Source organism: Geospiza fortis, unplaced genomic scaffold, assembly GCF_000277835.1.
Source record: "Geospiza fortis unplaced genomic scaffold, GeoFor_1.0 scaffold66, whole genome shotgun sequence".
Classification (NCBI taxonomy): domain Eukaryota; kingdom Metazoa; phylum Chordata; class Aves; order Passeriformes; family Thraupidae; genus Geospiza; species Geospiza fortis.
In genome coordinates, this window is record NW_005054312.1 from 170,846 (window position 1) to 182,845 (window position 12,000).

The 12,000-nt window shown below is 38.2% G+C and overlaps 1 protein-coding gene across 1 annotated transcript in view; it reads right to left on the reverse strand.

The window, feature by feature from the left end:
• The window catches only part of STARD9 (StAR related lipid transfer domain containing 9), a 93,040-nt gene that overhangs the window by 43,921 nt on the left and 37,119 nt on the right, over nucleotides 1-12,000 (reverse strand). The window contains exons 5-13 of the mRNA XM_005419529.2: nucleotides 11,607-11,639; nucleotides 11,458-11,519; nucleotides 10,874-10,986; nucleotides 5,641-5,710; nucleotides 3,364-3,436; nucleotides 2,420-2,487; nucleotides 1,357-1,454; nucleotides 940-1,140; nucleotides 436-533 (exon numbers count right to left, since the gene is read on the reverse strand). Of these exons, the coding sequence (XP_005419586.1) occupies nucleotides 436-533; nucleotides 940-1,140; nucleotides 1,357-1,454; nucleotides 2,420-2,487; nucleotides 3,364-3,436; nucleotides 5,641-5,710; nucleotides 10,874-10,986; nucleotides 11,458-11,519; nucleotides 11,607-11,639 (816 nt within the window). The remainder of the gene's footprint in view (nucleotides 1-435; nucleotides 534-939; nucleotides 1,141-1,356; nucleotides 1,455-2,419; nucleotides 2,488-3,363; nucleotides 3,437-5,640; nucleotides 5,711-10,873; nucleotides 10,987-11,457; nucleotides 11,520-11,606; nucleotides 11,640-12,000) is intronic.

Below are 12,000 nucleotides of genomic sequence, written 5' to 3' on the forward strand. Positions count from 1 at the left end.
AAAACATCCAATCTGTTTTAACACTATGTCTTTGAGAGTGTATGTTTTTCACATTTGATAAATGTGGACTGAGTGTAAGGATGGGAAATGAGAAAAAAGCACACACTGAAAATTTGCCTTAAGCATTTGAACATCTGGGATTGAACAAGAATGGGATAGTAGGGGCAGCAATAGAATTCAGGCCTCCAATGCAGCACCTGGCTCTCTCCTTAGTACTCTGCCATCTTTTAACTTGTGCAGCTTGTGAAGGACCTCTACATAAACAAATGAATCTGTCATAAAGTCAGAGCTCATTCCTAGAACAGGCAATGAATGAAGCTCAGGTTCTGTGGCCAAAATTATTCCCATGTATTTAAGGGCTTCATTATTTTGTGTACTGAGAAGAAGACAAATTGTGACTGCATAGGCTACCTTAGGCAGAACTCAAGGCCTCACCTCATTTACTCTGGGCTTATTAATAATATTTTTGGCATTTGCAGCATATCTCAAGGTACTCATGGTCTCGTTGTAGCTGGAGCTGGCAGGTGAGATAGCTACAGAGAGAAAACAAATTACACAATTTTAAAAAGCATTCATTTTTAAAAAGCATCACCCATCATTTTTCAAAAAGCTTTTTTTTCTTCAGTCTTGCTTCTTTAAAAGATAAAAAAATAATCCTAGTGTTATTTCATTCAGCTCACAGAGAATGTCTTCTCCAGACTGCATTTATAACTGAATGAATCATCTAAAATCGAAGCTATCACCTTGGTAAGACTCAAACATAATTTCATGCACAATCAGCATGTATTTTCATTTCCTTGAGTATCCTGTGAAGTATTTATGAAAATCTTCACAAGGACAGACTCTAAGTGTTATAGCTGTCTTCTCACTGCAGTAGAGGTTCTTATTAAAGCATAGTGTGGTGCAAAATGTTAAACAATTCATAGAAACCAAACTCACTGGCAATCATAATAGTCTTGGAGTTGCCCCCTAGGCTGTCCTTCAGCAGCCAGGTGAGGATGGAGTCACGGTAGGGGATGTAAGCCGGCCGTCTGCTCCCGCTGCTGCCGCCCGAGGGAGGGCTCTCCACATGGCTGCTCTCCCCTTCACTTGTGAGGGTGTTAATGCTCTGGCAGCTGCTGAACATCTGAGAATTTTGTGCTGAGGGAGAAGTACCACAGAGCTCAGGAAAGGAGTTATTTTCTTCTGTCATGGCTACTTAATTTTCTTAGATACCATTACAGTTTATAAAGACACCACACAGCTGTTCTGTGGAGCTTTTTGATGTAAATGCAAATAACATTTACACTCAACACACAGTGAGTGAGTTGTATGCTTTTATTGCTACACTTCAATAAAAAGAACTAATGTGCTTACCTAAAGTGGATATGACAATTCCAAGTGTAACTAATGACTTGTTAATATTGGCACCTTCGGTAACTCTGTCTTTACAGTAACTGGGATCAGCTCTTTCACTGTAGCAAGCAAGTGTGAAAAAGACAATGCAAAATAAACAAAAATGCTTAATTATTTACATACAGTCAATATGAAAACATTATGTATTTTCAAGCAATACAAGAAAACAGAAATTATGAGCTTTGCAATTAAAAAACCCATACTCTTCAAATATTTCGTATTGCCCTCTATTTCAGAAAATTCAAACAACCATGAGCAAAGGCTGTTGGTGCAGTATACTGTTAAAGACCCACCAAAACATAAACTCAAGTCTGAACTGGGCAACCCAATCATAGTGGTTCTGAATTTAAAAGAACAACATACATTTCTCATCTCCACAAGGGTAGCCTGGCTCATTACAAAAGTCTGTATATTCCCTCAATGCCACTTTCTCTGACTATATGTGCATGGTAATTTATGTTCTTGAGAAAACAAAAGCCCTTTTCTCTAACTGTTCTATAATTCTTCAGCACAACTTCCATCTTTCTGTTTTCTGTCACATCCATTACAAACACATGTACCTCACTGAAATGCACAGCAAAGATCAGAGACTTAGGAACTTTTGGAATATAAACAACATAGACAGTGAGATATAACTATTTTCTCCTGCCCACGCTAGGCAGTCATGAGGAACACATTCCTTTTTGCCCCTCTCTTTTCAAGGACAGATTTAGTAATTCCAACAACACCTACTGGAAAAGCAACTTAATAAGAATATAGAGCTGAGTGGAATTACCTTCTATATATGCAAAAACACAGTATTGGTTCTGAGAACCCAGGAATTCCCTTCCCCAATGAAAACCAATACCCAGTAGAGAAGAACTATTGACAAAGACAATATTAGCTTAATATTCCCTGTTACATTATAAGAAAGTCAGGCTTTCTGTTAGTTCAATGAAATTTTAATATTAAATTTCATCTTTTAAGACAGTACTGCCAGCATCTTCAGAGAAAATTACCTCTCTGCCCTTCAGTGAATTATTACCTGCCTGCAAGATCCACTAAGTTGATCTTGCTTGCAATTTCAGAGGGAAGATTGTTCTCCAATATAGCCTGAAGAAAAAAAAAATCAATAAGCAGGATTATTCCCCTTAATTAATTAATGAAAATAAAATTGATGTGCTCTTTTGTTTGAAGCTGAGTTGTACATATGACTGTCTCACTGCCTTTGTTTGTGACCTTGACCCTCAGACTATGTTCAAACCACTAACTCAACAGCTTTCTCACCCCACAGAGAAACTACTCTCTTATGCCAATTTCCTCTCAAAAAAACCTTTACTGCCTAGAGACTGTGAAAGGCTTTCTTGTAGACCTTGCAGAGTTATTTTCCACTAATGTATTCCTACGGTCTTTTGTGAAACTAAGGAAAAATATCCCAAAATGTTCTGTGATTACAGGATGTTAGGAGTGTGAGATAGAAAAGGTCTATTGGATCACTGAACGACTTCCCTGCCAGGGAAGGATGTAATTCCACCAGAGAAAGGCTGCATTGTCTCAGGGAGAGTACTGGATGCCAAATGCTAAAAAGATGAGCACATCTAAAAAGCTGGACAGATACAAAATTTTGGTATAAACTAATGCTGTACTAAAATTAAGAATCCTAAACAAGTGTGATAAAACATAACCTCAAACATATTCACATGTAATTTTCACAGCATCTGAGGGGTTATTGCATTTCAAAGGGCTGATTGAAACTGAAAACACTTCTTTTAAAAGTGAGGTTTTGGCATCACTTCTGACTATAAGCTTGCACAAAGGAACAGAATGCTTCAATAAACACTCAACACATCTGCAGTGTGATCCAAAGGAAATAACTAACAGCTTCCACCATTACTACAAACAACACAAAATAGTGACAAGTAAACAATGCACAACACAGTGAACAGTGCTTTTGAAAGTGAAGAGGAAGTTGGGTTATTTTTAGCTAACCTGAGTGTAGTGGATGGTGAAGATAGCATGGGATCTGCTGCTGGCATTGTGAATATGTGTAGCTGCTGTGATTCTAGAAAGAAGAACAAATCATTCAATTACAAAGGGCTACTTCCCTGTATTCAGGGAAATCAAAATCAACAAATACAGCAGATAAATGAAAAAATGTGGAACTTGGAGATTATGGCAGGCTGTATTCTTGGATCTGATCCCTGAGCATTTGGCAGGGAACACGGAAAGGTGGAAACTGAGGATCAATTAGAGGTGGTTTTTTCCACCAGCAGCACTCTGAGGAGATATCTTAAAGCAGCCTTACAGCGCAGGTGGAAGGTGTGGCATAAGCAGGGAATGCAGAAGAGAAGTACAGCCAGCAACAGCATCAAACAGCTCGTCCCCAATACAGAGTGCACAAGCCAGCACATCTTCTCCATTTGCCTCCGTTTTTATCCCTTGGCATTTCCAAAGGGTTAAAACACCTTCATAGACAACTTCTGGGGTTCCTTTACCCTGGTACAGCTGTTTTACACTGCCAGAGAAGTCCAGTGAGACTAAGCAGTCCACCCATGTGAGTGCTAAATGAGTATTGTAATTCCCTGTGTGGTACTTGGTGAATCTGACATGGACAGACAGCTCTTGTGCTCTGACCCAGGGCACTCTGGCAAGCAGGAACTGCTCACAGAAGGAGCAGTAGAATTCTCCCACTGCCTCTGTAATGCAAAGTTTTGGAAATTCTACTTTCTTTATTGTTGTTTTAATTAGAAAAATACAAAGAAATTAGCATTTTGTCCAGGGCAAAAGCAAGGACATGGGCTTTTCTCCTTTGAGCTTGCCTTGAGTATCAGCTATACGTGCAGCCTTTATCATCAGTTTTGCCAAGCCTGCCCTCAACAACAGTAGGTAACTTTAGTAGGGCAGAAAAGGACTGTGCTTTTGTTACCAGCCCAGCTGTCAGAGCACTACAGAGAACAGTTGCACTAGAGAGCAGAGAACTGCAGCTGTGTGTGCGCTGCTGAGTGCCCAGGGCACCAGGGCAAAGCCAGGACTCTCCTCCCCGTTGTTCTCTGCTTCCTACACCTCCTCCACAGCCCTGTGAGTGGCCACTGCCAAAAGCTACAGGCAGCTGAGCACAACGTGATTATAAGCCAGCCAAAGCTGAGGCAGCTGGAGAACGTGAACTCATCTCCAGATGCCGGAGGAGGAAGACAAACAATTAGGTAAAGGGCAGAAGACAGAAAACAGCCCTACAGTGGGCAGAGAATGTAAGGGCACAGCACCAAGTTTTATGAAGTAAAAGAGGAAAAGATCATGCTCCAAGATTTGGAGGAGGAATTGTTAGTACTCCTCACCTCCAACAATACACAAGGTAGTCATAGAGCAAATTCACATCTCAATTACTCACAACACATGTAACCCATGTATTCACGTGGAATTTTGTTATACTTAGTTTTTTTTTTTACCATAAAGCTGCATCTATTAATTGCTACAAGCAGAAACAGCAAAACTTAATCCTGATATATATTCTATGGGGTTTTTTGCGATAATGCAGCTTAGTTTTTATTTACTTTCCAGCATCACTGTTATTCTAAAACGTTGAGTACTCTTATGATAAGACTTAGTTTTGGAACTGTGATTAGGACTCGGGCAATTCTTTCAAATATAACTATTTTCCATTACTGCAATGGCACCTGTAAAGATATTCAAGGTTTCTTGTCAAAAAGTGTTTTAACTAATGAGAGCCAAAATCATTGGCTTCACCAGTGCTCCAAACCCCACAGCTCACTGACAGCAAACACACAATTTGCACTAAGAGCTTATAGAAATAAAATCAAATAATTGTAAATAGTACTTCTAGAAAATAAATAAGCATGCATTATATTATCAGCAGTTTTAAATCACTGAATTATACAACAAAGTGAGTTGAAAGTTCTCCAGTCTAAAGTATCATGAGCAAGTGAAGGGGAAAAACAGATGTCTGTTTACAGCAAAGTGTTTTCTTGGCTTGCATTTTTTGTCACTGACAGATGGTGGTATTTTGTGGGTAAGTCAGCACAGGGTCAGTGTTGAAGAAAGGTCTTCATGAGTGCTTGTAGCTCTTGCTCTGGACAATAGGATGATAGGTAAGGTCTCATGTGTGTCTCATATCACCAGATCACCAAATGTGACATCCTGTCATCACAGAGCACTGCCAACCCAGTCAGTAAAATAAACATCAGTGAAATCAACACGCAGTGAAAGAAGAGTTAAATACAGATAGAGCTGGTTTGTAATGTAAAATACCTTTTAGCTATTCCTTCTTCTAGAAGTTTTACGGCTTGCTTGTAGTCTGTAACTAAATGCTGAGTCAAGCCTGCCAAAGATCCAAGAAAAGTTAAATACTTCGCTTTCTCAGGAAGTTTCATTCAGTTCATCCAACAATTTACCCAACATCAGGAGAATAAGAATGCTCTGCTGAGATGACAGTCTGTTATACAAGTAGTCTCTGGACTAGAGTAAATTTTATGAAAAAACCACAACTATTTAATTTTAAAAAATTATGTAAAAAATTCTAGTTCATCTTTCTGATGCAGTGACATCAGTACAAAAAAAATGCCTCATACTTTCAAAGACCAGGACTTTTCCATCTGCACAACAATGGTACTTCAAAAATAGTATAAATCCATAATAAATTTTCAGCTACTGCTTCTGTTTGGGTACAGATCCTGTAAAAAATATTTTGGCCATTGCTCTGGGTGATGGCTCTGCTTATGCAACTAACTGAACCAGGGACCAACCCCTGTGAATATTCACCACTTTATTAAATAGGCTTTAGCCTGCACTTGGGGATCTTCATGCACTTTTCCCCTCAGAGGGCTTTTTGAAGGATCTCCCTGAATAATGATATGAATCATCTGGCCTTCTCCTTTCAGTTTGTTTTTGGTTAGTTTTTATTTGCGTGATTTTTAAATCCGATTCTGTTTTTAAGGAGGGGGAAATCCCCTAAAGAAGAGAAAGGACTGCCGCCCTGAGAGCCCGCTGTGCGGTCATGGCCAGGAGGGGCCCAGCGGAGGGCGGTGTGCTGCTGTGCTGCGGCCCTGCCGGCTCCTGGCAGAATGCGAATTCCAGCACACGCGCGGAATCATCCTCAACCGGCTTGGATTCCCATAAATCCAGTTTAATATACCTTGTCACCAAGGATTATTTATCATTTGTACTGCAGTGACTCCTTAAAAAACACCTGAGCTGTGAAGCAAGTCTTTGTCATACCACAGCTAGCAAAACATGCCTGTGCAAAATGCTTTATCTCACAGTTGGAATCCAGGGCAACTTCCTCCCCCTCCACAGATTTAGGTTTGTTTTACTACAGACTGCAAAACTGTGGGTGAAGGGAAAGTACTGAAAAAAATATTGATTTATTTGGATCAAATAATTTGTCTACTGTTAGGATGTAAGTCGAGATGAATATGAAATTCAAGCAGACTGAAATAGGTACTTTTGATATTGTTCGAGTCTATCCTTTCATGATAACAGCTTGCTTAATTCTAAATGAAAGTAAAACCTAAGACAAAGGAGAGATTTAACTTTATTCCTTAAATAACTGATACATATAAAGAAGAAAAAAGATTTTTGGATCACCTGCACTTAAAAAAAAACGCCCCTAACTGAAGTGTGCATGCATGAACATTTGCACACACACAAAGTATAGGATGATTTTCAAACAAAAGTATTTCCTCTGCTCTCTTGTGTCTCTTTACAACACATCAATTCCAGAAGTCATCACATTTTCCATTTGAGAAAGAGGCCCATTATTTTTCCAGCCGCACTGGGATCTTCAAAGTTCAGAATATGGAAACTATCATACATTGTTTTCCCAGACCCCTTTTCAGGGTCTTATTTAACTGAATAAAAATCCTGTTATAAAAAAGAGGCATGGAAGAAATTCTTACATGTCTACAGTTCCCTAAGCACTGGAATTGTGAATCTTGCTGAGAGTTTAAAACAATTAGCTTTTTAATAAGGTTAATGAAATATTTTAAATGCCGCTTGAAAAGAAATGATGAAGTGTTCAGTTGGCTGCCAGAAAAAGAAAGGCCATTTTCAAGTCCCATAGAAAGATCAGAACCACTTTCTTGTCTAGAAATCTGCCTTGAGTAAGAAAGGATCTCCCCCAGAAATCTGTCTCAGAGTAATAAAATAGATTGCATCATTTCCTGATTTAAGAGAAGCTGATTCCTTAACAGTGCAACCATCTGTGAGGGAGAAGTTTGAAACAATTCCAATCCAAAGCACTGAAACACTTTCAGCATTTTAAAGGCTACAATCTCTCAGCCTTTACGTGAAAAAAATGATGGGTTGGAAAACATTTGAAATACTTAATGCTCAGAGCTGGGACTTTCTGACTGGACTTGCAAATGGAAAATGCATTGCCCAGGGCATCTAAGTGTCCTTAAAGGGATTAAGTTTTCTGATTTTCCCCTCTCTCTACTCTTCATCCACAGCTAACTGTACCCTGAATGTCATTGACACCAAACACACAAGTAAAATTAATGTACACTGAGGAGTTCCTCATAAGAGTCAGCAAACCTTAAAATTGCTGATTGCTTGCAAGAAGTACGATGCAAACACAGATGCTAGTCCTTAACTTGTTGATCTATGGAAAACAATGGAAAATTTCCAAGCTTTGTTGATGTTCACCAATTTAATTTGTCACATACAGTAAATTGCCTGGAAGTGAAACACAAACCAAGCTCTCCTAATAAACTTGATGATAATTTTCATCTTAGCTGTCTAGCTATTGGAAATATTATTCTTGCACTCTGATCCTGGACAGAGAGACTACAAATAAAATTGCCAAAGTCTACTTCAGCACATAGAAAACCTTTATTACATAGCTGAGCAATTTTTGATTGCAGCAATACATTAGTGCAGTTGAGAAGGGAATTTTGTACCAGTGTTGCGAACCTCTTCACATGAGGCTTTCTTGAATACAATCTTATTAAAATCAAGCTACCTATATTTCAAACTTTCATTTAAGTCACTGCAGCTTATTTTTGTTGTGAGCTAATGAATGCAGTTCTATCACACTTTATTGGTCCCTCTCCTCAACAGACACTAGGGCTGCCTCAAGCAAACTGTCACAGTTCTCAACTGCATAAACTTCATAGGCAAATTTATTAATATACATTTGTATACACTTGTCTAAAATAAAAGAACTCTAATCTGTAGCCCTAAGCCACTGACTCATCAGCCTGAAATTACTTCAGTTCACATGGTCTCACAACAGCATCCAATTTCACCCCACGGTGTCTTCACCAGAGAAATTATTTCACTTTTCATGCATGTGATCAGTTTTTTGAAAAAAAACATGAATCACAATTACCATTGAAAATAAATTTTTTTCTTACAGGCATTAACACATTATTTTTTGAGGCTGTCATAATATACAGAGGGAATGAATAATCTAAAATAAATTTACAACCGTAGTCAAAAGTGGAAAATGTTTTTTAGGCTAATCTTTTGCCATTATCTCTTCTCCTAGTTTACAAAATCTGATCAACTGGGAACTTTATTGGCATATTTCAGAACTCCAGCATAAAATTGTTCCAGTCAAAAATTTCAGTTGTGTCCAAGAATAAAATCCTTATTCAAAATGGGTAAATAAAAAAAACACAATAGAAACAAACAAACAAACAACCCCCCAAACGAACACCACAACAACAACAGCAACAAAAGCCACAATAGAATTGAAAAAGAAGTAACAGAATTGGCCTGGAAGATTCCAGATGAAGACAAAACAGTGACAAAAGGCAAGCCAGCCGATTGGCAGAAGTTATAACTTTATTTTCTTTTAAAACAGGGAAACTCCATTATATGCAGCCAAGGAATCACTGGAGATATAAGGCCTGAGAAAAGAGATGGAAATTGCCAAGGAAGGAAACAGTTTAAAGACCGTTTCTTGTGTGGTGAATGAGCAGCCGCTAAAAGAAAATAATTAGTCTCTCTTTGAACTCCATCAATGACAAAGTTCTCCAATAACAAGCAGGTAGAAAGAGAATCTTGGAAAGGCCTCAATAAAAGCCAAATGTCTATGAATTTACTTTTCAAGAATTATGTTTGCCATACTAATGAGACCATCAATTCATCTATTATTTTCCAAGTCTCCTTAAAACAGGAGGCTGATGTGCTGGGAGAGCACAGCTGAAACAACCAGAATGTCTGATAAACCCTTGTGTACGGGACCATGAAAGTTCAACATTTTGCAAGTGCTGATTTCAAATTCTGAGAGGAGGAATCGGTAATAACCATGGCTTGTTAGATGCACTATGAGCAATAGAGCAGGTGTCCAAGGAATCAGAGCTGGGTTCCATTCAATCAGGCTCCATCCAATCACAAAGTCAAGTCACTCTATCTATTGTTACATCTTTCTTTAATCTCTGAAGGAAGGATAATAATATGATGTGTAATGCCATAATGAAGAAAAACAGGGAGAAAAATCAATCAGGGAGAGCAAGAGAAATCCACTAAACAGAGATAAGGACTTTATTTAGAAGCCAGGACCAACCAGTATTTGCTCTGATGTGACAAAATCTCTAATATCCTATGTGATATGCATTTTGTGTACTACCGTAGGTATTACTCCTCACTTGATGGCCAGCCAAGCAGTTGCAGAGGCAGTGATACCAGAGGCTACTCTGGAATTCTGCCCACTGGTTTAAGGCAAGAAGAAAAGCAAATGTATGCATCTACTTTCTAAACAGACCCCCAGTTTGGAAAACACTCTTCCTTCTGATGTCGACTGTAAATCTACTTTGTATGATTTTACACTGATTTTGAGATGTGATTTTTGTCAGCTGTTGGTCAGATACACAGAAATGTAGTTGGCAAACTTTACACCAGGATCAAATCAATTCATGAAATACCAAAGGCCAAACTGCAATTTATAGCTGTATGAGACCCTGAGGTAAAAGCACCAATCAAAACTGAAAATAAAATGGAAGTAGAAAAAAGAACTTAGAGAAAAGGCAAGAACTAAAGTAAGAAAGACAACTGAAAAAGCTGACAATTGAAAATCAAGCTTATTAGGTTTTCACTTGGGTAAGATTTTCATTGCTTCTCACAGCCTGCCCTGCAACATCAAACAGTTAAATTTATCTACTTTTTTTTTTTTTTAAGTATATTCTGCTACCAAGGTATGAAACAGGTATGAAGGGACCTTAGGCTGGTCTGGAGAACACAATTAGAGCTAATATTGGTAGACTTCTTGATTAAGTTAATATTTATTTAAAATAAAAAGAAGAAAAATAATACGGCTGGAAAGGTAGACAGTGCAGGATATCCATCCAGTAGGATAACAGAGGCAAAGCTTTCAGTGGTCATACAGCAAGTGATCATACAACAAGAAAAACATTTGAGAAAAGTAACCCTTGAAGGGCAGAGGCAATTATGACCATTGCAGGAATACATGCAAAGACACAAACATGCCTGGCACACGTCCACCTGCAGTTGTGCTGCTAACTGAGAAGGCCACTCTCACCTTGGACATATGGTCCTGTTTCAGGGTGCTCTCGAACTCGAAGGGTATAAGGTTTCTTGTGGTCTGACTGCTTTAACAAGTCTCGGACACGCTCATTATAGATTTCAAGAAAACTGAAAAGAAGAAAAAAAAGGAAAGCTAAATTCACTCAGCTAAAAACAAAACAAAAGGAGTAACTGTATATTTAGACTATGTAACTGAGTCTTACATAGATTTTTTTTGCACTAGTGGGCTCAAATCCCCAGATTTCCGAACACAATGCTTTATAAGGTCCAAGGGAACGATGAATAAGACCAGAATGTAGGATTAGGGCTCAATTTAGGAGTTAAACAAAGCAAGTAAATTTTCACTGCATTCCTATTTCAGCTGTTTATACAAAAGTGAACAGACAGCATCCAAAGAACTAGACTTAGATGGAAAACTAAACCAAATACTTCCTCATCATTCCTCTGTGTTTTCCCCCTCATTCCAAAGCTACTATAATCTAAGAAAACAGAAACAAAATAAACTAGTCTTTACTTTGTTCGATCACAGGAGTATGTGAAAAGCCTTCATATTGTTGTCCAAAACAGTAACACACTTACCTGACCTTTACCCTGCATGATGCCATCTGGTCTGAGTAATCATCCTTCCTAGAAAAGAGACCCTTCACAAACGAGAAGTTTATGTAAATTTAAAATACATTAAGAAAATCTAACTGCTTAAACAAATTCAAGTGAAGAAAAAAAAATACCTCACATATACGAGGAGTCAGCCCAATGGATGCCTTCAAATAATAAACAGAAAAAAATTAAATAATATATTTCCTAACACTCATGCAAAATCTATTTTTAAACAAAAGCAAGTTTTAAGAAAAGGACAGACTCATAGTGCAGTAATGACTGTATTGTGGATTACAACAGAAACAACTGTGCAGTGTAGCTCAGAACAGCATTGCTAATTATACCAGAAGTAATTTTAGAGCAATGTACACAGCATTGATGAGAAGTTTAGGGGCTTGGGTTCAATCCAAAACCTGTTTGATGTAATGATATTGGACATGTCTATGTTAGAGGTGTTGCAGACAAGATGAAGCCAGGTCACCACTGAAACTAGCTTGATTGCTCATTAATATTTTTGAATTTTCC